This window comes from Panulirus ornatus, chromosome 7 (genome assembly GCF_036320965.1).
Source record: "Panulirus ornatus isolate Po-2019 chromosome 7, ASM3632096v1, whole genome shotgun sequence".
Taxonomy (NCBI): Eukaryota; Metazoa; Arthropoda; class Malacostraca; order Decapoda; family Palinuridae; genus Panulirus; species Panulirus ornatus.
Window position 1 is genome coordinate 4789576 of NC_092230.1, and position 27959 is coordinate 4817534.

The 27959-nt window shown below is 37.3% G+C and overlaps 2 protein-coding genes across 12 annotated transcripts in view; both read right to left on the bottom strand.

The window, feature by feature from the left end:
- Prp39 (pre-mRNA processing factor 39) overlaps positions 1-5252 on the bottom strand; it is a 126081-nt gene extending 120829 nt beyond the window's left edge. For 2 of the 10 annotated variants that reach the window (XM_071663173.1, XM_071663167.1), the window contains exons 1-2: positions 4632-5061; positions 1429-1662 (exon numbers count right to left, since the gene is read on the bottom strand). In XM_071663173.1, coding sequence (XP_071519274.1) covers positions 1429-1642 — 214 coding nt within the window. In that variant the 5' untranslated portion in view covers positions 1643-1662; positions 4632-5061. Of the gene's footprint in view, positions 1-1428; positions 1663-3177; positions 3257-3973; positions 4281-4521; positions 5075-5233 lie in introns of those variants that run through there. The other 8 variants (XM_071663169.1, XM_071663170.1, XM_071663172.1 and 5 more) reach the window with 8 other exon arrangements.
- Positions 5253-7148: 1896 nt separating this feature from the next.
- Positions 7149-14186, bottom strand: LOC139749390 (centromere protein S-like). 2 transcript variants are annotated; one of them, XM_071663194.1, is made up of 4 exons: positions 14107-14186; positions 11769-11926; positions 10902-10968; positions 7149-7995 (listed from the first exon to the last, which is right to left on the bottom strand). In XM_071663194.1, the coding sequence occupies exons 1-4, from the start codon at positions 14143-14145 to the stop codon at positions 7879-7881; spliced, it is 381 nt and encodes a 126-aa protein (XP_071519295.1). In that variant the 5' UTR covers positions 14146-14186; the 3' UTR covers positions 7149-7878. The 2 variants fall into 2 exon arrangements, with proteins under 2 accessions (XP_071519295.1, XP_071519294.1); XM_071663193.1 differs by lacking the exon at positions 14107-14186 and adding an exon at positions 13974-14103.
- Positions 14187-27959: the final 13773 nt, after the last annotated feature.

Below are 27959 nucleotides of genomic sequence, written 5' to 3' on the forward strand. Positions count from 1 at the left end.
AAAACATTTAATCATGGTCTGCTACTTATGTTGTCAACAATCATTTCTAGGCAACGGAATAATGATATGAACAGAGCTTAAATGAAAAATCAAACAAAACTGAAACTGAAGAACTGCTTTCTACAAGGTAAGAAATGGAATCTAGATCAAATGATCAGTACATCGCCAACCAATTTCTTTTTCTAAACCCTGTGGTTCAATAAAACTGTGGTTGGTAAGGGACTAGCCTTATGAGAAATTGGAGGTTAGGCGAAAATCCCTTGAGAAACATACCTCGAGTTCTATTAAGAGCACTTCAAAATAAAAAATCTGCATCTTATACCTCAGAAAAATCACCCCAGGTTTATTCTACAAAAGTATATGAATATGATGTAACACTGAAAAAAAAAGAAATAAAGACATAAAATTGACATAACGATGGCAGCACATCACTGCATTCATCAACATCCTTCAATTCTGCTCCTTCTCTCACTCCATATACATCTCAGCTTGACACAACTTCCTCAATAAACTCGAACTTGGACAGGACATCTTTGTAGGATAGACAAATCTGGTTTAGTTTAATGCCTACACCCACTTTCTACCCATCTCTTTGTCAAAAACTACTCACAACTCTCGTCTCCCTTTTGACTGTTCTGTAATTACACCTCTTGACTCAAAGAACAACTCTACTGTAACTTAACATCCACTCTTCCTTGGAAACTCCACATTACTAAAATAGCTAAGCCTGCCTCTTAAAAACTGAAAGCCCCTTTTTAGATGTCTTAATTTCTTTCCTTCTGAACAGTTGCTCCATTTCTGCAAAGGACTGATTCATCCTTGTCTGAAGTACTGCTCTCACATCTGGGGTGGTTCTTGCTCTACATCCTTACTTGACAGAGTTAAGTCAAAAGCAGTTCAACTTACAAGCTCTCCCAAGCTAACTTCAAAACTTGACCCTCTTGTCCTAAGCTACAGTGTTGGTTTCCTTTCCCTCTTCTATAAGTATTACTATGGTATTTGCTCCAGTGAATTGGCTCCTTGTGTGCCCCCACCACTAGCTGGATGAAACGATACTCAACAAGCTGCTGTGTTACATGATTATTGTGTGGCTGATGGCAACACATGGGTAGGCTGTTCTGATTACCATTTCTTTCCCTACATCTTGAAGCTTTGGAACTCTACTTTCTCATGCCTTTCCCAATAAATGTGACCTGGAACAGTTTAAAAGACAGGTTTTTCACTTCCTCCAAAATTCAGAAATACTTTCATTTGTCTCTTCTTTTTCCCATAATCTTCCCTATATTTCAATCAAGATTTGGCCTTGATGTGGACTTTTGTCTGTCACTGGACCCCTCCAACGAAAAAAAAAGTTATCATAACCTGGTGAAGAACGTAACTTATCTGGCTTTCAAAACTACTTATGGATGTATGTCTAAGAAAGCTTACCTATGTTACCTCCACATGACTTTTGTTCTGCCTCTTCAGTCTTCACCAATCTCTTCACATTTTCAGCATTCTGTTCAGTATAACCAAATTTATTCATCTCAACTTCTTCTTTAATTTCTATTTCTTCACACATTTCCACAATATTTTCATCTTTCTCCTGCTTAACTTCAATTTCACTCTCCAACCTATACATCTTTTCATTCACTTCATCCATACTTTTGTTTTCAAATGTTTCTGAAATGAAAAGGAATTTCTTAAGATTTCCACACGTGTGCTGCACACAGAAAGCTTACATCAAAATGCTTATTCATGGTCCGGTACTCGTGTTGTCAACTATCATTTCTAGGCAATGGAATAATAATCTGAACAGACTTTAAATGAAAATTCAAACAAAACTGAAACTGAAGGACTGCCTTCTAAAAGATGTGGATGCTAGATCAAATGATTACTACCTTGCCAACTGAATTTTTTTAACCCACTGGTTGGCAAAACTGTGGTTGGTGAGGTACTAGCCCTATGAGAAAATTGGGGTTAGGGGGAGAGATCCTTGAGTGGCATACCTCAAGTCCTATTATGAGTACTTCAATATTAAAAATCTGCATCTTATATCCCCCAAAAAATCATGTATATCCGGAAAAAATATATGGATATCACGTACAAAATTGAAAAAATAAAACTGTACAAAATGACGGCAGCACATCAACCTAGTGCTCAGCACTGGGCTTCTGTATCCTACAAAGCACAAAAAAATCACCTCATTTCTCAATATGGTTCATACTGTTGATTCACTAACACCAAATTACCCCCTAACTGCTGATGCACTATCAACGTGTGCAGGGCATTTGAATAATTCCATATACTGCTCTTAACACATTTTCCTTGGCTTCCTTGGAGTAGCACAATTTACATCATTCGCTTTATGCTTAGAAGAAATACCTGCATGCATAAAATACAGAAATTCATATAATAAAACACTGTTAACAGTATTTCTTTATCAAGCTGTAAATATAGCTACGTACACTCTCTACAAAATATGCTATCTAACCTATCTACTACGAAATTAGGATGCATAGTGCTTTCCCACCAATTTCTGTTTTGTTTAATCATTAATGCAGTTGTGATTAGACTCACCTACTACTTCATTTGCTCTGTTATCTCCTGTCTATAGTTTTATAAACATGAGAATAAAATCTATGGCTTCAAACAGAGAAAATTTATAAACTTAAGTGCTAAGTTTGATGCAATTAAATGCCATAAAAGTGGTAAAAGAGGGGTAGATGTCAGCAATAAAATTAGCCAAAATACACCAAAATTTTGTATATCATCCCAACACCCAAAGTTGTGTTCACATGGGCTGGAAGAAAAACACAGAATATGAAACACAAAAATATTCATACCCAAAGAAAAACTATCATTTTGCCATAGTGCTCTACCCAGATCAGTTCCCCAGCTATTTCTTAAGTACCAAAAAAAGAAAAAAAAATATAAATAGTCCTTATTATGTGTAGAGTTGATAGCGAGTGAAGAATTTTAAGTACAGCAACTCTACCTCCATCAACTTTAAGTTTCTGTAAATACGAAGGGCTTTAAAAGTACACATAAAAAGCAAATTTTTGTCATGTATAGCAAACAGTAAATGAACATATCAGACATCTACTGGGTTCTTTTATTACATAAGTGACCAGCCTCTAAAAAGCTGTGAAAAGAAAAATTATGTGATTTTACAGTTCCCAACCGACAAAGACATACCTGTGAGCAATATGTTTTCCTGATGTGTAGGATGATTCAAACAATTATGACCCACACTTCTCTCGCAAATCACTCATTTCTGAAATATATGTCCTAATGAACCTTACCTCATCCAAGTTAACGCATGAGGATTCCTAACTCGGGGATATGTCCCTAGACCTCCGACAAGCCAAAACCTTCCATAGCTGAGGGCTCCCCTCCTGGACCCCTAGGGGGTCTTCAGTGTAGAATGACTGCTCCCATGCGATTTATTTTGGGTTACTTTTAGTTACCCCCACAAAAAAGTTACAAAATTAGTTAAATGCAATCAATGGCTGTATTTTCTAAAAGAACTCTGATTTATATCGCTTACCTTACGAATGAATATTCAAAAAGATATATAATCTATAAAAACATTTCAACTTCTGCAGGGAGTAAACGATCAAAATTCCACACACACTCCAATGAAGCTATAAAAAAAAATTGCTCATACAACCTAGAAATGCATATTTTTCTTTATTATTTCTGCATTCCACAGGATGCAACTATGCGCTCTAACATTTTCCCAGTTTTGCAAATATTGGGCCAGCTCAAAAGAATACTTGATATGTCCCACACAGGTCAGCTTCTCATCTTTACAGTCATGTGAACCATATGTTTACCTTCTATACCAAAGGAATGATAGCACAGTTAAGTGAAGTATGCCTCTGATAAGGAAATTCACTAATACCAGAACCTACAATACTTCTGAGGCGTTTAACATATGATGGTTATCTGATCAAATTAAAAAAAACGCTTGTTTGTCTCAAATCATTACCTTAAGTTGGATAACTTCATTAAATTCAACGAAATTTGCTGACGTACAAAACTATCCCTCAGTATACACTTAGGCTCCACTGATCCCTCCTCACAGATAACTTTTCTTAATTTCTTAATATGTTCATCTTGAGGAAATGAATGGCGACTTGCACTGGAACACAACACAGTGTAGTCATGGCAGTAATCCACAGATGATTGCCAAACACTGGCCCATCACACACTAATCTTTTCAAACAAGTTTTGCAATGGTGAGAGGTTAAGAGAGCTGACCGATCCTCACACACTTTGACCCAAGAGTATAACTAAGGTTGAAGGGGATCATACATCGAAATATTTATATATTCAAACATTTCACCCTACAAACCTAGATTTTCTTAATAACATGCAATTAATATTCGTCATAACAAAAAATATTCATTTCCTAAATATATTACCTTACAAGTGTTTAAGGGATATGGCATATAGAACAGACGATGGTACCGCACCTTTGAAGGATGCGTATTTTTACAACATTGGTCAAGTAGCCAAACACCAAATATGACTTACTGTTTTTAAAGCCTTCCTCTCTTTGCTCTATACTCTTTGACTCAGACCCTCGGCCAGGAAGCCATGTGCTGCATGTCTAACTGAGCAAGCATGGCTCTTGAAGCACTCACCATCTGAAGCAGCATCGAACTGGAAGATAAAATTTAGGCTTATAAGCCAAGCACTGGAGCTTCTAGGGCTGCTGAGCGATCATCTGAAGCAGGAGAGTAGGGTTTTGGTACTGGTCCAGGTTTAATTTTTTTCTTCATTGAAGGAGGCTCTGGTTTACAAAACAGCTCATACTTGAGGTTTCGTTCGCATGCAGTTGTTTCAAAATGGCGACTTGCACGTGAAAGAGGTGGTCAAGTTAAAAATGTCCCCTTTTGCAAAATGTAACACATTTCACCCTCTCACTTCTCGTTTGAAAATCTATCGTAATCTATGTTGCACCTTTTAGCTTGTGTTTTTCTGCACAATGAGAAAGCACGATAATGCGAGAAATTTCTGCGAAGGTATATAGTCAGAAGAGAACTCGCGCGGGGGGTTTTCAACTGAAGCAGACTGAACCACTGCGGGTGACGTCATTGTGCACAATACGAGAATTTTTAGAAGACCTGCTGGTAATTCTCTTGATCATGTCTTTCTGGCATTTACAATATGAAAACAGAAAACTGAAATATCAACTATAACCTTTACATGCTTCCTTTAAAACACACACCACACACTCACTTACCTATATGAAAGTAGATACGGAGACAGGACAACGAGCTACCTCAACTTCTGTGAACCACAACTTGGTAAAATGGCACTAGGCAATTAGGCACAATTACTGAAAGCTTTCAGTCAATATTTGGAGTCTAGAAAGAGAGATATAAACAAGTATACACATATGAGTAGAAGAGATGGTCAGCAGGCATTACTGGATTATATATTAATTGATAGGCGTGCTAAATAGAGACTTTTGGGAGAAAATATGCTGACAGGGGCAGCTGGAGGGAAGTCTGATTGCTATCTCGTGGAGGCGAGAGTCAAGGTAAGTAGAGGTTTCCGAAAAAGGGGAAACAATGTTGGGTAGGAATGGCGAGAGTAAGTGAGCTTGGAAAAGTGACTTGTGTGAAGAAATACTAGCAAAGATTGACCGTAGAATGGCAAAAAGCGAGGGTAAATGAAGTAAGCGGAGTGGATGAGGAATAGGAGGAATTTAGGGAAGCAGTGCTGGCATGTGCAAGAGAACCATACGGCAAGCAAAAGGTGGGAGGTGGGCAGATTAGAAATGGTAGCGAGTGATGGGATAAGGTGAACAGATTAGAAATGGTAGTGATGGCTGGGATTTAGAACAAAAGTTGCTGGTGAAAGAAATAAATTCATTTGGGCGGTGCTTACAGTGAAGTGCAAATGATAGGAGAATGTATAACAGAAAGCAGCAGAATGTCAAGAGGAAGGAACATGGGTTGAAAAAGAGGGCAAATAAGAGTTAGGGTGAGTATCAATAAATTCCAAAGAGAATAAGATGTCTTAGGAGGTTAATAATTTGTGAAAGACGAGAGAACAAATGGGAACATCAGAAGGAGGAAAAATGAGCAGTGATAAAAGGTAACCGATGAAATGAGGATGAGTTGGAATGTGCATTTTGAAGGACTGTTAAATGTTTTTGATAAAAGAGTAGCAGGGTATGGGAAGTGAGTGTTATGGAGGGTGGTCTGGTAAAGAGAGAAGAGTTGCTGAAAGCCTTGTGCAAGATGAAATGTGGTGAGGAAGCTGAAGTGGATGGTATTGCAGTTGAAATTATTAAGAAGGGATGACTGTGATGTTGATTGGTTGATAAGGATATTCAGTGGATGTATGTATCGTGGTGCAGTGCCTGAGGATTGACAAAATGCACGTATGGTGCCAGCATAGAAGGCAAGGGGGATATAGGTGTGTTCAAACTACATATGTTTGTTGAAATATACTTGATAAGTTGTATGGGGGAGTATGTACAGAGGCATGTACAGAACATTAGACTGTGGAGGAGCAGTGTGGTTTCAGAAGTCAGGTGTTTGTAAGAAATACTTAGAAAAACCTATATTCGTATGTGGGATTTATGGATAGGGAGAAATCATATGATAGGGCTGATAGAGATGCTTTGTGGAAGGTCTTAAGAATTTACAAAGTGGGAAGAAAGTTTATCAACTAACAAATGATAGACTGACATGCAATTATCCACTGATAAGACTGACATGCAAAATAAAAAAAAATATATACAAAAAGTGATACAGCTATCTTTGTGTTCCCCCGGTGGAGTGTTGAGTGAGCAGGAGAAGGTGTGGCTGACACATGTGACAGCTCAAGATAAAAGAGGAGGACATGTTAGTACTGTATTTTTCTTTCTTACTCAGAATCACACTATACTTATTTCTTACACAAGTAGAGCACTGGTGGTGAATAATGTGGATATTTTCTATCATGTTTCTTCACTCTTTACAGCATTTATGAGGCAGTGCTGAGAACAGATGAAGAAAAGGCCTCAGCTGCTCACAGCCATTCTATAGTTGTTATGTGTAATACACTAAGCATACTACATATTAGTGGGAGAAGGTTGAGTATACCCAGCACATATTAGATGATCCTTCTTCATGTAAAGATAAGGAAGGAAAGAAATAAAAGTCTTGTTTGTATGTATCACACTCTTCCTTTTATTTCTTACACAGGCAAAATGATGGTGGTGAAAAAGTGAAAAATATGAACATATGCAGAAAAATTAGATTACAGACACTACATGATACACTACTTTCTACCCTGTAAATAACTTACAAAATATGCAAAGAAATATTCTAGTTCTTTATTATCATCTATTACCAGTCCTCCATCACAGTTGTAATGTATCTGTTCCATATGACTTAAAAAAGGCAAAGAGCAAGAATGGTGAAGACACAGGTGGTCAGGCCCTATGTTGTCCCCACTCTTCCTTATTTCTACTAAAACTACTCTATCACTCATTTATCCACAATTCCCTTTTGTTCATTTTCCTTACCAGCAGATGTATACGATAATGTTTTTCTTCATCCCTTAGGTCAACCAAAAAACAATAAAGCTCCTGGTTCACTGGACACATGACTTACCAAGATTATGGATGTGCATCTACAATGGTGATTGCAGGGTTACTGTAAGCAGACTTTTTCCCTGGTGATGGAAGAGATTTTTATAGCTTTCTAATTGGATGTTAAGGCAGCTGGATATCTAAATTGATGCAGGAAAACTCATCACATCATCTGATATTGCCCCCTGTCACTTAAGGAAATAACATATGATAGTGGCTGCCACATAAGTGGTAACATTACAATGAGTTAGATTTGAAACTTAATTGGTTTGGTTAATTCTCATTCTTTTGGGCCAGGATCAATCAATTACTTCTACTTCTTCAGGTGGTTTACTCTTCGCTTTTCTTCCTCTTTTTTTGCGTTCCTTCCCTCCAGCTTCTTCCAAGTTCTCTGCTAGTTCTTTGATATGGGCAGCCTACAAAAGAACAATTGTATTTACATTAGAAAATATGATGGCCTTCCCAATGTCATGTACAATATACATAACTCAAAATATGCATGACATTAAGTTGGTGTCAGCTGGCAAAGGAAACACTTCTAAGAGACTAAATAGACATTTCTTTAACTCTATCATTCTTTCTTATGCAACATTTAATAAAACCCATTTAATGATGTATCTCGCATCAAACTCTAAACTATCCCTTAGTGGATATTTGCTTCTTGATGTTATCATAAATTTCAAACTCCAAACTATCCCTGAGTGGATATTTGCTTCTTGATGTTATCATAAATTTCCTCTCTTATGATTTACTTGAAACTTTTACTGCAAATACTAGTTTGAAATAGTTGGTCCCAATTCATACCCAAATCAGCTGAAACATGGAAGGAAAACCTTAAAAAAGCAGCACCTTGCAACTACCTCTAATCAATCCCCAACTATGAGCTGCAGTTACAAGCTTTGGGTATCCATATCATACTAAAACATCAGTTATTTTCAAATATATTACTTCCAAGGCACTAAACCAATACAAGAAATAAAGTTGAAAATAAGTATATAAAAGATGGAACAGAAGGAGCTAAGCACAGAGTGCTTATCCTCCTTGAAGGATTAGGTTGGGGTGTCAATGTGTATAGATGTAACCAAGATGAGAGAAAAGGACAGATGGGTTATAAGTTTGAGGAAAAGAACCTGAATGTTCTGGCTCTGAGTGAAACAGAACTAAGAGTAAAGGGGAAGAATGGCTTGAAAATGTCTTATGAGAAAAATTGGGTTGGTGGGATGGCAGAAGTTGTGGGAGTGTGCAAAACAGTGTAAAGAAGTGAGCTCCAGACTGATGTAGGTGAACATGAAAGTAAATTGTGAGAGATCAGTGATTATTTGTGTTGAAGCACCTGGCCAGGAAAAGGAAGACCATGAAAGGCAATTGAGACCAACTCAGTGAGTGTGTCAGCAAATTTAATGCAAGAGACCAGGTATTAGTGATGGTTGACTTAAATGCAAAGGTGAGTAATGTAGCAGTTAAGAGTATAATTGGATGGTATGAAGTATGCAGTAAAGCGAACAGAAATGGTAAGGAGCATGTGGAGTTGTGCGCTGAAAAAGCATAGGAAAGAGTAGGAAAGATGGTTGGTTGGTAGGCATTACTAGATTACATAATAAGTGATAGGCATGCAAAATAGAGACTTTTGGACATGAATATGTTGAAAGGAGCAGCTGGTGTAGTCCAATAATTACTTTAAGGAAGCAAGGGTGGCAATTTGTAGAGGTTTTCGTTAAGTAGAAAATGCTATGGGTGAGAAGAAAGTGGTGAAAATAGATGAGCTTGGAAGAGAGACTTATGTGAAGAAAGACCAGGAGAGAAAGAGTGGGTGAGGAATAGGAGGTATATAGGGAAGCAATGCTGGCAAATGAGAAAGAAGCATGTGGCATGCATAAGGCAGGGGCTGGCAAGTTACAAAGGGTAGTGAGTGATAGGATAATGAAGTAAAGTTGCTCGTGGAAGAAAAAAAGAGAGGAATATGGGCAGTACTTTACAGGGAAGGAGTACAAATGATTGGGAGATGTATAAAAGAATTGCAGGAGATCAAGAGGAAGGTGCAGAGGTTGAAAAAGTAGACAAGTGAGAGTTGGGGTGAGCAACTATCAGAAAACTTCAGGGAAGATATTTTGGATGGAGGTTAACAGTATAAGAAAAACAAGAAAACAAATGGAAACATCAGTGATGGGGGCAAATGGGGAAGTAGTAACAGGCAGTGATGAAGTAAGGAGGAGATGGAGTGAGTATTATAAAGGACTATTGAATGTGTGATGATGATAAGGTGGCAGAGGTAGGGAGTTTAGGTTGGGGTAGTATGTGAATTGAGAAAACCATGGAGTGGTTTGGTGGAGAGAGAAGAGGTGGTGAAAGCCTTCCGGAGGATGAAATGTGGCATGGCACCAGGTGTGGATGGGACTGCAGATGAATCTATTATGAAAAGAGGTGACTGTGTTGTTGATTGGGTGGAAAGGATATTCAATGTATGCATGGATCATGGTGAAGTGCCTAAGGATTGGAAGAGTGCATGTAAGGTGCCACTGTGTAAAGGTGAAGGGGATAAAGGTGAATGTTCAAACTACTGAGGTACAAGTCTGTTGAGTATGCCTGGGAAGTTGTATGAAAGGGTATTGATTAAGAGGGTGAAGAATGTACAAAACATTAGACTGGGGAAGAGCAGTGTGCTTCCAAAAGTGGTAGAGGATGTGTGAATCAAGTGTTTGCTTTGAAAAATGTGTGAGAAATTAGACTGGGGAAGAGCAGTGTGCTTCCAAAAGTGGTAGAGAATGTGTGAATCAAGTGTTTGCTTTGAAAAATGTGTGAGAAATACTTTGAAAAACAGATGGATCTGTATGTGGCATTTATGGACTGGGAGAAGGCACTTGATGGAATTGATAGAGATGCTTTGTGGAAGGTCTAATGAATATGTGGTGTCGGAGTTAAGCAGCTAGAAACACTGAAAAGTTTTCATCAAGTGTATAAGGTGTGTGTACGAGTAGTGAGAGAGGAGAGTGAATAGTTCTCAGTGAAGGTAAGTCTGTGGCATGGGTGTCTGATGTCACCATGTTTGTTTAATTTCTTTATTTGATGGGGTGGTGAGGGAGGTAAGTGCAAGAGTCTTGGAGATAGAGGGGCAAGTATGCAGTTCTGTGCCAGTTCTTAACCTTTAGTGCCTCACCCTTAACAAGCCACTGGCAGAGGGAAAGTCTAGCAAAGTGTTTGCAGAGGCTCCTACCTAATCTTCCTACTAACTACTACCTAATGTGATATATCTTATACAAGTTACTGAAATTTCAAAACTATCAGCTACTGTAATCCAAAATACTAGAAATAATTAATGCATTACCAGTTGGGTGTTTCGACGAACAAGAAGCTTCACATCATCTGCATTGATGACTGCTCGACGGGCATGACTGTAAATCAGAGACCATTGTTTCTTATAATAAATCATAAAGAATACTCTTTTGTATCATTTGGCCCCTGGAAAAAGCCCACATTATCTGATAAAACCATTCAAACTCCCATTTCATTCTAAAATTTTCTATCCATTGACAAATAACTACCAAATGTACATACTCCTCAGCATCTTTTCCACTGGCCACACTATAAGTGTATAAGCAAGGGACATTCTGCAGGACAAAACTTCTGGGGTTCTGGAACTACCATATATACTTACTTCTCAGCATCTTTTCCATACTGCATACTATAACTGTTCATAAGCAAGAGACATTCTGCAGCATAAAATCTCTGGGCGCTTAGAATTCATGTTTCATCAGTAATCGTGAACCTTAACCGAACCAGCAGTCCTAATTCAACTATGAATCTTCATGTATCCACATTTAACATATATCCAATGCATCTACTCTTCCTCTTTGTAGCAAGAATGTAATTCACCCAGTTCACCTCAACTACAATTAGTTATGTCAGTGTATCAGTGAATAAATGAAGAGTATAACCCTCCAGTTTTAGATCTATCACCCCTTTTCAACTTTTTGGCCTTTCATACTTAAAGTACCAATACGTAAAACCCTTCTTTTCAACGTCAGCACATGCCACTAAAATTGCAACTGCTTACGAGTGCCTTTTAGTTTGGGAGGTATAATTCAATTCCTGAAAAAACTGCTACAGTTCCATATTCACAAAACCACAATAACATAAACTTTCAGAAAATACACGAAACATACAATATACTCCTGAGTCACTTGACACCTACTTTGAGAATGCTTCAAGATCAGCACTATATGTTTCAAGCTGTTTGGAGGTAATTTCTGAGAGAGTGGCAATAACATGTTTGGTAAATGACAATCCCACCTCATTGCCAATCTCCTCACAGGTCTTGCCTACAGTGTAGTGTATTGCAGCCTTCAGAGTCTGGAAATATTACCAGGTATTAATATAAATGGAATATCATGAACTCATTTACACTTACACAAACCAGAGGTATCAACAACCTACTGCTGGGATATCAAACATATTCTGGCCATCTTGATGGTACATTCTTATGAGTATGTCATACATACTTCAAGAGAGTATGTAACATCAAATCTTGACAGGTTCTGTGAATTTTTTTACATGTCTGTTACCTACTTTTACATTAATCTAAGTTCCCCTAACATGTATTCATAAACTTTGTCTTAATAACAATAAATTTTCAACATGGAGCTTAAATAGACTGTTACCAAACTTAAGTATCCCTAATTTACAAATATCACCAAAATTCAAGATGATCACAGTGTATTTGGCAGAATGCACCTTTAATACTGTAGGAAACCAAGACATCCAATACACTTTATGTTTATATCAATGGCTCATCGATTTTCTGTATGCATTTCATGTATTTCTTTTCTAGTCCCCCTGATGGACAAGGCCATACTTCCTAGTCTCTGAAAAATGGGTGCTTTCCACATACAGTGAAAGACAATTTCTCTTAAGCAATGAATGAACATCACATAAGAAAGAGAAAACAATAGACACAGGTGATATAGGCCTTAACTTATCCTGGGAAAATGAACAAACTTTAAGAGAGAATGTACAATATTACCAAGATGATGATAAGTGGTCACTTCCTGGTGCTGATACGTTTTTCCTAGTGATGCTCGGCTCTTTTAATAATAGCACTAACCCCACCTGCTTACTGATGCCTCCCACTTATTGCTTCTGAAGATGTGTCATTAGTTATATCATGACATTTATCATATGGTATTTGATACTGTTTGTACTTTGGAAAGACCTAACGCTGTTCTATCAGGGATACCAGACACTTTCAACCCTAGCAATAGTTCGTTATGAAATTTTACTGATGATTTGCCCAATTCCAACTATTTCTATCTAGACTTTCATACTGATGATTTGCCCAATTCCAACTATTTCTATCTAGACTTTCATACTGATGATTTGCCCAATTCCAACTATTTCTATCTAGCCTTTCACAGACACTAGAGTAAATGTAACCCAACCTAACCTGACAGTATAACCAAACCAAACTTGTCTTACCATAACCAATCCTTAGGCAAGGTACAGACTGTCAGCAGGGGCTGACGTGTCAATCAACCATATACATTTTTATTATAATATGAACTCTGTGGTATATAGTGGTGTTTGTTGCTTAGGATGACCCAACACTATTCTATTTAGCTCATTAGAACACAGCTTAGGCCATTCTAAACGCATGCAGTGTTCATCTGGTATATTTCGGGGTTTTATTTTCTCAACTTCATGACCACCGTCACCTTATCTTATCTATTCTGCCAAAATACATATAAAGTCTATATATTTCTTCAAGGAGAGCACATGAAGTATATGAAAACATTTTTCATGCGGTTCTCATGATAATGCACGTAGAATTTACCATCATCAAAGTAGAAAAATAAAAAAACTAGTTCCAAACACACTCAGATCTTCAGCACCTCACTCGTTTCCAACTGAAGACAATCTTACTTATTTCTTTAACCTATCTTAACTTGTCACAGTCTGACTACCTTTGGAAGATCATTCTTTTAAGGCTATACCGACTAATGCAAATTCTGACCAAAAGCTACTCCTCTACATACGACAAATATACATCTCTAATTCTGGACGACTACCATTAAACGTGCAATAAAATTTCCTCTAGGTGGAAAAAGGTCGATAAATCTATTAACATAGCAGTGCATGAGAGGTCGATAAATCTATTAACATTAATAGTGCATGAGAGTAGGATAACTCTATTAACATAGTGCATGAGAGGTAGATAACTCTATAACATAGTAGTACGTGAGAGGTAGATAACTCTATTAACATACTAGTGCATGAGAGGTAGATAACTCTATTAACACAGTAGTGCATGAGAGGTAGATAACTCTATTAACATTAGTAGTGCATGAGAGGTATCACACCAGCCACAGTAATAGTCTTCATAACAAACCCTGTAATTACTCACGATGCATACTGTTCCTCTTGTTCCTGACCACCCAACATCACAAGAGGAAAAATCACCATGCAAAACAAGGCAGTTGAAAGCGACTCTAACTTCTCTCATATATGGGAAAAAAAGAAAACTAGATGAAACTAACCTGAAGGTGATTCAACTCCCGAGCATCGTCTGCCGCCATCCGTCAGCTGTTGTTGGTATGAGTCGCACCTCCTGGCAAACCTCATGTCACATGGTCATGCAGGAAATTATACTACCGATATATATATATATATATATATATATATATATATATATATATATATATATATATATATATATATATATTCCACGATTTATTTTCTTTTTTTTCACGAAGGACGATTCCCCGTAGATGACTGTAATATATTAACGCCCGTTTCCTCGTCATTATGTGGAGGAGGATTTAATATAGTAAAGTATAGCATGATATTTTTACTCTATACAACCAGGAAAAAAAATTACACTACTTTTCACCTGCGTTCTTCAGTAAATTTTAAGGTGGTATCTCCATTCCACTCACACATTATATACAGAGAGAGAGAGAGAGAGAGAGAGAGAGAGAGAGAGAGAGAGAGAGAGAGAGAGAGCTATTTCGGCGGAACAGTCGGACATTCCCCTTCTGAACTGTATGGCGCAGTTTCAGGCCAGTGATTCGAACCTCTTGGGGTTAGGTCTACATCGCCTCTGTCAGCCCTGGTTTCGAACAAGGCTCGAAGCTTGCTGACTGGCTGGTACTTAGAATGTCGGTTTGAGCCTCCGCATAGTCATATATATATATATATATATATATATATATATATATATATATATATATATATATATATATATTAGTGACTAGTTAAGGACATGGTCAATATGCGTTTCAAATGATTTATGTCTGGTAATAGCCATGAGGCACACGAGGTAAACTATTTTCATGGGATAATGGTTTTAGTAAAAAAAAAAAAAAAAATCTAGCATGGGAAGATTTCTCCTCTCCTGAGATTAAGCATCTTGTCTACCGCCATAATGTTGTACTTATAGCTTCTGATAGTGTTTGGCTCTCGTAATGGTGTAAATGAAGTAGGATTGGCTGGAATCTCAGTGTTTTAGTCTTTGCTCTATAATGAAGAGAGAATTGGCGTTCACTCCGATGTTCTGATTATGTTCATGAAATCTTGGTTCGAAAGATTTCAATTAACGTCATGAACCGAGCTCCAATCCCAGGCTCAATATGGCTCAAATCAATTGTCTAATTTATGGTCTCAATTTCACATCATCACCTCCATCAAGATACTCTCTCAATGTCACGACCTCTAAACCATCTGTGACTATACCACCATTAACACAATGCAAAAACTTTTATGACTTCTATTTCTCCGTCCCACGATATCGTCCTCCTGTCTTGCAAACACCATCAAAACTGCCCCCAAAATGCATTCTTTACCTCAGTATTTTCAACACAATCATTAATATTTCCAGCTTGGGAATATAAATGTGACATCAGTATCACCAGAAAACGATGTCCCATTGGACAACTGAGTCTGTTGCAGAGCAGAATATTTGTTGGTAATTGTATAAGAATGGATGCAAACAATGTTTGAAGAAATATCAGAAACGTTTGTATTTAGTTTCATGAGCGAAGTTGGAATTGTAATTGTCATGATCCAGCTTAGATTGCATGTTGAAAATTTTTAAAGGCAAACTTCATGATAGAAATATTATTTTCTTTACATGTTAAATCCTTACTTGGAGTGATATAGTCCACTTCAATAGGTTTCAGAGTGAGAAATAACCTCCATGAGTGTTCACTACAGTACCTAAACTTATTCAACTTAAATGAATTAATCCATGTTACCTACTGCAAAATTTTCAAATCATCAAAGTCCATCACTCAGCGACTATATACGGCTAGAAATGACATTTTTCATTCTAATGAAGCTAGGTAGTTTTCTTATACGGCTAGAAATGACATTTTTCACTCTAATGAAGCTAGGTAGTTTTCTATTTCATTAACAGAACTGTTAACACATGTAGCAGTTGAACGAACTATGTAACTTTGTGTAACCTTTTTAATAACTTAATAAAACTGGGATTCCATTGATCTAGGCCCATTTGGATCTTAGTCCAACTTCACTCAACATAATATCTGTAGCAAGTGTGGACCAAGATTGATAATGACTAAAATAATTTTCTTTATGTATGCATTAACTACTAGATAGATCATCATGCAAGTTATGTCATTCTCTTATTATCAGTCAGGGACATTATAACAATTAGGGTAGGAAGTGGTCACTACCCAACTGTAGGTGCAGGCCTACAGTTCAGAGGCAATTTGAATGGAAGAAACTCTTATGGTAAATTTGTTTAAATTTGGTCATAAAACCAAGTGTTACAAAATGCTTACAGCCTCCATGATTAGCATAGGTCAGTTCAAGGTCTTATCTACATGGGTTCGAATCCTAGACATGGCAGCCAGCCTACATTAAATCCAGGAGTTCCTTCAGGTTTGGTTGATAAAGGGGTACCTGGCTTTAGCTGAGGTGTGTGTGTTTACACAGGAGGAAAGATACAACAGTACATACATACAAGGTGAAGAAATGGGGCAATGCATATGTAAAGCTTTCTCTGCATAGCACTCAAATTGGTAATCACAATCTCCTAGAACACATATCACACCTTGGCTTGTAGCAATTACAGCTACACGTTAAAAAGAAATACATTTTCTCCCTAAGTCTTTATCCTTGTTGGGTAAATCAAGGCCTATACCACTTGTTACATGATTCTTTCATCTATCTGTCTTTCTATATCTCCGACACCCGTTCCCTCTGAGAACTCCCATCAAGGGGTGGCCACAGCAAAAGTGTCTCCACTTATCCTTGTCCTTACATGCCTCCCTCACATACACCATTCCATGCATTCTTCCTCTGTTTCTCTCCCTTTAGTATTCCTCCTCCTATTTGCCCATGTCACAGGTGGTCTTCCACTCACACCAACCCCTTTAATTGTGCTATCATACACTCTCCTTGTAAACTCCCAATCTTGCATTCTTTCCACATGGCCAAACCACTTCAAAGTATTATATTTTACCCATTCTACCACTCCACTATTCATTCCTTTTGCATTTCTTACCATACCATGTCTCTCATATACCCTTTCTTTTCTTTCTTAATTCCATCTGGTCATGTCACATTCTCTTCTCAAATAGCCCATTTCCTCACTCTGGGATTCTTGACCTCTGTGCCTCATTCTGCATACATATTTAGGCTGCATAGGTCAGGGTTAGGAGGACTATGCTGTCCCATAATCATCTCTTCACTTCCATACTTACACCTCTAACCTTCATTATTCTAATAAGGTACCCCATTGATCCTTGTACCCTGTACTGCTCTCTCCCTTCCCTCTCCTTCCATATCACAACACTTACCCAAGACAGCTGCCAAATCCTTAAATTACCTCACTTCTTCCAGTCTTTTCCCTTCCATATCCACAGTACAAATTAGTAAACTTTTGTATTACACTCTATATGGTTTTACAAAATCAATACTTTCACTCTGTTCCCTTTCAAACACCATTACTTTACTTTTACTTGCATTTACTTTCAATCCCCCACTTACATCATAAAACACACTTACAACCTTCTGCAACTCCTCTTCACTCTCCACAAACAGGCATGCTACTAGCCACCATATCTCACTGCCACACTCCATCTTTGCATCCCTTTTCCTCAGCTTTGCTTTCATCTCTCTTTATCACTTTATCCATCTATGTATTAAAAAGCCACAGTGACATCACACAGCCCTGCCTCACACCAACACGTATCCCAAAACGTGTGCTGAGCTCTTCGTCCACTCTTACACACACATTTACTCCTCTATAGAAGGCTTTTAACTGTCCAACAGTTTTTCCCCTGTACCGTATATCCTTAACACATCCCTCAAAGCATTTCACTTGACTGTCATACGCTTTTTCCAGATCTATAAAAGCTGCATACAACTTCTTACTTTTCGCTGTATACTTTTCCACAGCCATCTTTATTACAAAAATTCTGATCTACACATCCCCTAACTTTCCTGAAGCCCCTTTGCTCTTCAGTTAATATTCTTGCATACACTTTTCCCAGTATACTTCACAGGCTTATTTCTGTATAATTTTTACATACATCCTTCGTACCTTTTCCTCTGAACAAAAGAACAATAAAAGCTTTCACCCAATCCTTTGGCACAACCTTCTGTTTCCATTACTTTTCACATCAACATTTCCACTCCTACATCCACCTCTCCTTTTTCATCTCCTTCCAGTATAGTTTCTTATTATCCCAAAACTTTTCACTTAACTTTCTTCCAAAATTTTCCCCTACCACATCCCTTTTTCTTCTCTTCCACAGTATTTCTAATCTCCTCTGTTCACTATGCATTGTTCCGTCTTATTCCTGTATCTCAACACCTTGTATCCAACTACTGATTCTACAACCTTTACTAGTATTTCTCTAAGTATTCTAAACACCTCATTTACACATGACTGCATTCCTACATTCACTGCACTTTCATCTAAGCTTTCAGTTATCTTCCTTTCATAATCCTCCCTGTATTTTTCCTGATTCATCTTCTTGCTTGCCAACACTTTTACTTCTCCATTCTTCCTTACACCATATATCCACTTCTCTCTGATCCTCATCCCCACAAAAACTGTGAAATGGTCAGAGTCTCCAAAGAATCCTTTCATGGCTCTAGCATCCAGCACAGCCTTTCTCAATCTTTCATCCACTGTCACATAGTCAATGATAGCCTTTTGCTCTTCTCTTCCATCATTCCTCATCCATGTATATCTGTGGCCTATCTTCTATATTTATACGAGTATCTAAATATTCATCAATTTATGCATTTAGGTAAGAACTTAGTGAACAGATGTTTTATTTTATTATTCTATTCTATATCTCTACCACCTGTTCCCACCTGAAACTTCAAGGGGGTGACCACAGCAGTAGTCTCTCCATTAACTGTGAACTCCAGTACCACTTTTTACCCTTTCGTGCCTCACCCTTAACAGGCCACTGGCAGAGGGTAAAACTAGTACAGCATTTGCAGAGGCTCATACTTAATGTTTCTACACACTACTTCTACCTAATGCTCATGTCTAATGTTCCTACCTTCTACTTCTACTGATGTTTCTACCTAATGCTCCTGCTTAAGTGTTACTACCTCTTATTTTGCCAAAATGCAGGGCTAGTGCATGGTACTTGCTGCAGGAAAATCTAGAGGTACGAAGAATGAGCTGTGCGAGTCAAGTGTTATGTATGACAAGGAGAGATTGTATATTTATGGACAGTATGCAAGTAGTTCACATGTAGGTAAAAAAAAGAAAAAAGAAAAAAAGTTACCTGGCTCATAGGAGCACAACTTGACAACTACTAAAGTGCTGGCTCACTACTACATGCCTTGGTGTAGAGAGGCAAAAAAAAAAAATTCAATCTACCACATCATTTATTGACTAAGTTTTGAGACCAGTACATCTCAAGTGTTTGTACCTGGTAGCTCAGACTCTACCATGTTATTTTTCTATACATGTTATAACTTGTAGTGTTCTGACTGGATATAAATATATCTTATATATCATTATTATTGTTGTTATTACTATTATTATCATCATTACACTTAATTGCTCTCTCCCATCAGCAAGGTAGTGCCAGGAAAGAGAAAAAGAAAGACCCATCCACTCATCTATATACATGCATGCTCATACACATACATATACATATATATACACATCAACATATACATACACAACCACATTCATAAACACACAGGTATGTAATCATACTCGCTTGCCTTCATCCATTCCCAGTGCCACCCCACCCAATAGGAAACAGCATCACCACCCCCTGTGTCAGCAAGGTAGCACCAAGGAAACAGATAAAAAGGCCACATTTGTTCACACTCAGTCTCTGGCTGTCTTGTATAATGTACCTTTCCATGGTTTACCACAGATGTTTCACACACCCTCATTCAGTTTATTGACAGCACATCAACCCTGGTATACCAAATCGTTCTAATTCACTCTATTCCTTGCACATCTCTCACTCTCCTGCATGTTCAGGCCACAATTGCTAAAAATCTTTTTCTCCGTCCTTCCACCTCCAATTGGGTCTCCTGCTTCTCCTTGTTCCACCTCTGACACATATCCTCTTTGTCAACCTTTTCTCACTCATTCTCTCCAAATGTCCAAACCATTTTTTTACTACCACACATCTCTTACCCTTTCATTTAATCAAACCACCTCACACCACATATTGTCCTTACAGACATTTAATTTCCAACACAGCCACACATCCACCCTCCTCCATACAACCCCATCTATAGCCCATGCCTCACAACTATATAATATTGTTGAAACTACTATTCCTTCAAACATACCCATTTTTACTCTCCAAGTGACGTTCTGTCTTGTATATGTGTTTATGATTTTTTTTTTTCAGTGGTTGAGGAGAATTCACTAAAGGTATTTGGAGTGTTATTAGGAGGCTTCCTGCCTTTAACCTAATATACACTGAAAACCATGGAACAAAGATTCACAAGATTCATCTGTTCCCATTTTGTGAAACAAAATGACTAGCATACAGATAAAGACAGAAACATACTACATTGCTAATCCTTGGTCAGCTTCTTCTAAAGACTGGAAAACTTTATCTCCAGTTGAAACAATAGCTGGATCATATCCAGAGGCAATTTGAACTAGCCTATCCCTTATCCATCCCATTGCCTCTTTAAGCTCTCAATATTTTTTAGTAAATACCATGTTCTGGAAGGAGGTAAATAAAGTGCGTAAGACAAGGGAGCAAATGGGAACTTCAGTGAAGGGCGCAAATGGGGAGGTGTAACAAGTAGTGGTGATGTGAGAAGGAGATGGAGTGAGTATTTTGAAGGTTTGTTGAATGTGTTTGATGATAGAGTGGCAGATATAGGGTGTTTTGGTCGAGGTGGTGTGCAAAGTGCGAGGGTTAGGGAAAATGAGTTGGTAAACAGAGAAGAGGTAGTAAAAGCTTTGCGGAAGATGAAAGCCGGCAAGGCAGCAGGTTTGGATGGTATTGCAGTGGAATTCATTAAAAAAGGGGGTGACTGTATTGTTGACTGGTTGGTAAGGTTATTTAATGTATGTATGACTCATGGTGAGGTGCCTGAGGATTGGCGGAATGCGTGCATAGTGCCATTGTACAAAGGCAAAGGGGATAAGAGTGAGTGCTCAAATTACAGAGGTATAAGTTTGTTGAGTATTCCTGGCAAATTATATGGGAGGGCATTGATTGAGAGGGTGAAGGCATGTACAGAGCATCAGATTGGGGAAGAGCAGTGTGGTTTCAGAAGTGGTAGAGGATGTGTGGATCAGGTGTTTGCTTTGAAGAATGTATGTGAGAAATACTTAGAAAAGCAAATTGATTTGTATGTAGCATTTATGGATCTGGAGAAGGCATATGATAGAGTTGATAGAGATGCTCTGTGGAAGGTATTAAGAATATATGGTGTGGGAGGCAAGTTGTTAGAAGCAGTGAAAAGTTTTTATCGAGGATGTAAGGCATGTGTACGTGTAGGAAGAGAGGAAAGTGATTGGTTCTCAGTGAATGTAGGTTTGCGGCAGGGGTGTGTGATGTCTCCATGGTTGTTTAATTTGTTTATGGATGGGGTTGTTAGGGAGGTGAATGCAAGAGTTTTGGAAAGAGGGGCAAGTATGAAGTCTGTTGGGGATGAGAGAGCTTGGGAAGTGAGTCAGTTGTTGTTCGCTGATGATACAGCGCTGGTGGCTGATTCATGTGAGAAACTGCAGAAGCTGGTGACTGAGTTTGGTAAAGTGTGTGAAAGAAGAAAGTTAAGAGTAAATGTGAATAAGAGCAAGGTTATTAGGTACAGTAGGGTTGAGGGTCAATTCAATTGGGAGGTGAGTTTGAATGGAGAAAAACTGGAGGAAGTGAAGTGTTTTAGATATCTGGGAGTGGATCTGGCAGCGGATGGAACCATGGAAGCAGAAGTGGATCATAGGGTGGGGGAGGGGGCGAAAATTCTGGGAGCCTTGAAGAATGTGTGGAAGTCTAGAACATTATCTCGGAAAGCAAAAATGGGTATGTTTGAAGGAATAGTGGTTCCAACAATGTTGTATGGTTGCGAGGCGTGGACTATGGATAGAGTTGTGCGCAGGAGGATGGATGTGCTGGAAATGAGATGTTTGAGGACAATGTGTGGTGTGAGGTGGTTTGATCGAGTAAGTAACGTAAGGGTAAGAGAGATGTGTGGAAATAAAAAGAGCGTGGTTGAGAGAGCAGAAGAGGGTGTTTTAAAATGGTTTGGTCACATGGAGAGAATGAGAGAGGAAAGATTGACCAAGAGGATATATGTGTCGGAGGTGGAGGGAACGAGGAGAAGAGGGAGACCAAATTGGAGGTGGAAAGATGGAGTGAAAAAGATTTTGTGTGATCGGGCCTGAACATGCAGGAGGGTGAAAGGAGGGCAAAGAATAGAGTGAATTGGAGCGATGTGGTATACCGGGGTTGACGTGCTGTCAGTGGATTGAATCAAGGCATGTGTATGGGGGTGGGTTGGGCCATTTCTTTCGTCTGTTTCCTTGCGCTACCTCGCAAACGCGGGAGACAGCGACAAAGCAAAAAAAAAAAAAAAAAACCATCTGCATGACAACAATTGTTGAATATGATTGTTCAGGGGTTGATGTAAAGACCTCCCGTCCAGTAACCCTCATATCACTTCATCCCAAACTGGCAGCAGCATAAACTCTCATCATCATTTTTAGTGTTTAAATGTTGAATAAATTGCATGATGACAGTGTGGTAAGTTGATGGTAAGCCGTTTCAGATATAGGCTATACACAGGGGTTAGATTAAGAATTTTTGAACAAGTGCTTCAAATGATTTCAAGATAAGTTGTCTAGCAAGAAAAGCCTATCTTATGTTGAGGCTTTGGTATACCACTAATGCCTGTATACCCAGAATCTCCTACTGTTTTGACTACTGTACCACAATTACTATTGGGTATCCCCCAACACTATTTCTTATCCATCTTCACTAACAGAAGAACTACCAACTCTATTCCTTCCTACCATTACTAACCTTGGCTCAGTAATCTCCATCACCACCAACCATCTACCCATTTACTGTCACAGCCAAAATTATAAACTGAAGAAGTAATATAAAACTACAGGTTTTGAACAAAATATTTCAAAAGTATGACTATAAATCAGTATTAATGAGACTTTGTTAGGCATACTAATTTTCTATAGTATTCAATCCATTTCTAATGCACAAAAGTTAATGAAAGTGTAGGTTAATCAAAACTACAAGATAATTTCATATTATATATATATATATAGATATATATATATAGATATATATATATTTGTACATTATCAAACTTACCCGTTCAGTACATCATTAAAGGGCAACATACAAAACCTTGTCCACTTTTCAGTCTTCTAAAATGTTCCAACAAACAACAATAATAATCCAAAACAGACATATTATTAAAGTGACAAAGGTAAAATATTTCACATTTTTGAAAGGCTCGGAACAAGGTCAATGAAGTGTGACACATTCAGCAAATGATAAGCAACAGACAGATGTCCAATACGGTTCAAAATAATCATCTTAACAACAGAGCTATACTGAACATCACTGTTGGTTCAGTATCACTGTGTGTGTCACATTTACAAACAATACCATGAGCTGCAGTCTGTGTGATGAATACCTATGAGTCAAGTAAGGCACAATAATACCTTTTCAGTGAGGATGAGAGGGAAGAAATGAGTAAACAAAAGAAATAATTTTAGAGGCTTCTGCAAAATCAATTTCGGCAGACTATGTGGTTAAGACTAAGAAAGTGAGATTCAATTTCCTTCAGTGGCACATAATTTTCTCTTAGGTATAATATGCTAGTGTAATACACAGCACTGTTATTTGCTAAACCTGAGCAATATCTTTTACTAGACTTGGAATAAATCTATGTAGGCTGTTTAAGAGTAAGTATGCCATCAACATGCAACGAATTTGGATACTTCTGCCTACTAATGAAGTTACATTTGAAGTTTTCCTTGGAATTACCAAAAAATTTTTACACAAATTATTTCGTGTATCAATAGTACATAATGATTATGCTGACTAATATTCAATGATATAATAATGGTTTACCAAATTGCATTTACTATGTACTGGCAATAGTTAAATTTCGATTGCTTAGTCAGTGCCAATGTCTAGCAACTGGAAATTTTTTGCAATGCAATTCTGGCTGATGTTTGTTGGCTATGTTATATGTTGTCCAAGGCAATTTACAGAATAAGAATATGTCTCGACTTTTTTAGTTGCATTCTCACAATAGCCTTCCAATGGTAGTTACGTACAGAGTGCCTTCTGAATGTGTTTGGTTTAAGAATGCTGGTCATTTATATGTAATATCCTGAACTTACATAGGATGCACACAATATAAAAAAGAATTATAAAGTTATTTATACTGTAATTTTCAAACCACCCTATATCTATCTCAGAACTATATGATAACAATAATAATATTTACATTCACAAAAAATAATAATCCAATACAGGGACTTATTATAGAATAACATACTTTTATAACCTCTTGATTTCAGTCTCCTTGCCTTGCCTGAATAAATGTGGTACAGTACTGACTCTGACTGAATCCACTAATTTATCTAAAGCATGACAGCAAAAGTAAAACATTACAAGAGGGACAATCTACAAGTTTGAAAAATATAATTTATGCTGCATTTCTCTTCACTTCATAAAACAAAATTGATAAATTAGATATGCTATTCCCATGAAGATATTTTTAAAGTAAATTATTTCCATACTGTTTAGAAAAGATACTGTGTGGTTCACAATGCAGTAAATCAAGAAATGGTGCAAATCACCACATATCACGCAAAAATCTGAGCAAACAGGGCTCTGCACATATTTATGATAAAAAGTGAGAAATTAGAGAATCAAAGGTATGTATATAATATATATATATATATATATATATATATATATATATATATATATATATATATATATATATATATATATATATATCACCACATAATGTGAAATTTTCACCCAATCATTCCTCACAGTTTTGTAAGAACTGTGCAGATAAGATTTAACAAAGTACCACTCGTTCAATGTCAGAAACACGAATATGCACAACTGCATCACAAAGTTATCATGCTAGTAAATTTCAAGTGGTTAGCACCAACAGTCCTTGATAAATCAAGGGAACAAAATTCTTCTTGGACAATTGCAGTGGACAATGAAGTATCACAGACTACTAAACAAAATTTTAGAGAAATCATGTGGAAAATACTCTACAAAGGTGACCTGCTATACAGCACAAAACCATGCCAAAAAAAAAGGTGAGCATCTGCATGCCATGTTTTCTTATATGTAGGAGTTTCATGGGGTAAATTTTCAGTTGCTAAGAAACTATGAAACAAAACTTTTGACTGGATATCCTGCTTTACAGTGGGAAATGGTACTTTAATTGCTGATTCAGTTCATGTCACAAGGAGATGCATACAAACTTCATTAAGCTATTCACAGTACTTATGAAATTTTATTAAAAATTTCTGCATGGACCACCAGCTCTTCCACAAAAATCAGTACTGAAAACACAAAAAAGTGCACATTAAGCTACAAATAAAATATGTAAAACTTTCTATCAGTTACTCCTTTGAGTAACTGAGCACTTAAGGTTCTGCACTACAATCTCCTGAATAGGAAATATCCTCTTATTATTAGAATATTTTTCCCTGCTGTGGAGTGAGGGTAGCAAAGTAGCAATGAAGCTGGGGCTGCAAAATCTAAACACAAAAAACAGCAAGTGTTAAGGAAAATAGTAACATAACACAGATGAACAAATGCAAACAGGACTGTCAAAAAAAGTTCCTATTGCCTACTCAGTATAATTTTGAGACAGTGTATGGAAATGATTGTTACATATTGTCTGCTGCAGATTAATAAGACTTTGGTACATAAAAACAGACATGAAAAATAAAGATGAACACTGCTTGGTATAGAGCATAAATGAATACTGCAATAAAAGCCAGGTATAAATGAGATCTGTTTCTTCAAGTAAAAAATTCTTGTTGACTGTTTACTCGATTACCTTTTTCCCATTACAGTGATTGAAAGTACATTTACTAAAACTCCTTTTCACAAAACTCAGGATCATTACCCACAATATATCTGACATCTGTAACCTGTTTCCGTCCTTCCTTACAAACTGTTGTGCATAAGGATATTAATCTTTATCATATTAACAATCTATTAAGGAAAAGCAAGGAGATACTATTGGCTGACTAATAGATGCAGGTACAGTACGTCTGTATCAAATCATACAATCCTTACCCTAAATATTTAGAAAAACAAACAAAAACAAAAACAAAATCAATATTAGCTGTATTTTGATTTCTACCCTGCTGATTTACTGTTTTCAGTAAGGAAGTATGGTATGACCCACAACATAACCTGAGAAGAGCTACATCCCAAAATTCACAGCAAAAAATGTAGAACTGCTTGAATTTTAGAACCTGTCCCTACAAGAATATTTACAGAGATCTTATTTAACAAAAATCACTGAGAATTTATAAGTTTCAACAGGATCTGGTATTTATTGAGAATCACATACAAAATGATTACTGAGAATCACATATGAAATGATTACTGAGAATCACATGAAGTAACATAATCATCACTGCATCATTGATACAATGTCAACATAATGCCTAACTGGTATGCTTATAATTATCTCCTAATGCAGTAATATCACCACCATTGCAAACCTGCAATAATACACCAAAATCTAAGAAAGTTTATAATATTCAACTCATATCAATAGGCAAAATCATATTGAAGTACATACAACATACTTAAGCAATCATAGTGATTTGTTAAATGATATGAACTACACATACTATTTAGTTCATTTGATTTAAATACAAATATGATTATAAAAAAAGACTGCTTACAAAAAAGAAGGCTATGGAATTTTCATTACACCTTAGATACTGGGGGCATAACAAAATCATGGGATAATCAGAACTGGTAAACCATTCATTTTACAACAACATTCATAATTGGCATAACTGTGCTGTCACTTCAATCTCATGCTGTGTACTGGGATTTCAAGGTTCAGGAATTTTGGTCATGATGAGCATGTTTACACCAATGCGCAGGGGATGGCAAAGTTGTTTCTTGTGGGGTGGGGTGACGCCAGGGATGGATGAAGGTGAGTATGAATATGTACAAGTGTATATATGTATATGTATGTGTATGTATGTATGAGTGGATGGGTCTTTCTTCGTCTGTTTCCTAGCGCTACCTTGCTGACATGGGAAACGTCGATCAAAAATACACACACACACACACATATATATATATTTTTCTTTTCTTTTAAACTATTTGCCATTTCCCTCATTAGCGAGGTAGCCTTAGGAACAGAGGACTGGGCCTTTTTTGGAATATCCTCACCTGGCCCCCTCTGTTCCTTCTTTTCGAAAAAAAAAAAAATATATATATATATATATATATATATATATATATATATATATATATATATATATATATATATATATCTACCACTTCTGAAACCACACTGCTCTTCCCCAATCTGATGCTCTGTACATGCCTTCACCCTCTCAATCAATACCCTCCCATATAATTTACCAGGAATACTCAACAAACTTATACCTCTGTAATTTGAGCACTCACTCTTATCCCCTTTGCCTTTGTACAATGGCACTATGCACGCATTCCGCCAATCCTCAGGCACCTCACCATGAGTCATACATACATTAAATAACCTTACCAACCAGTCAACAATACAGTCACCCCCTTTTTTAATAAATTCCACTGCAATACCATCCAAACCTGCTGCCTTGGTAGAGGATGTGTGGATCAGGTGTTTGCTTTGAAGAATGTATGTGAGAAATACTTAGAAAAGCAAA

Coding starts and splice junctions, on each gene's coding strand:
- LOC139749390 (XM_071663193.1), bottom strand. CDS start 14,072: ATGAGAGAAGTTAGAGTCGCTTTCAACTGCCTTGTTTTGCATGGTGAT. Junction 10,969..11,768: donor GATCTTGAAGCATTCTCAAA/GTAGGTGTCAAG, acceptor TCTGATTTACAG/TCATGCCCGTCGAGCAGTCA. Junction 7,996..10,901: donor TTCGTCGAAACACCCAACTG/GTAATGCATTAA, acceptor GTTCTTTTGTAG/GCTGCCCATATCAAAGAACT.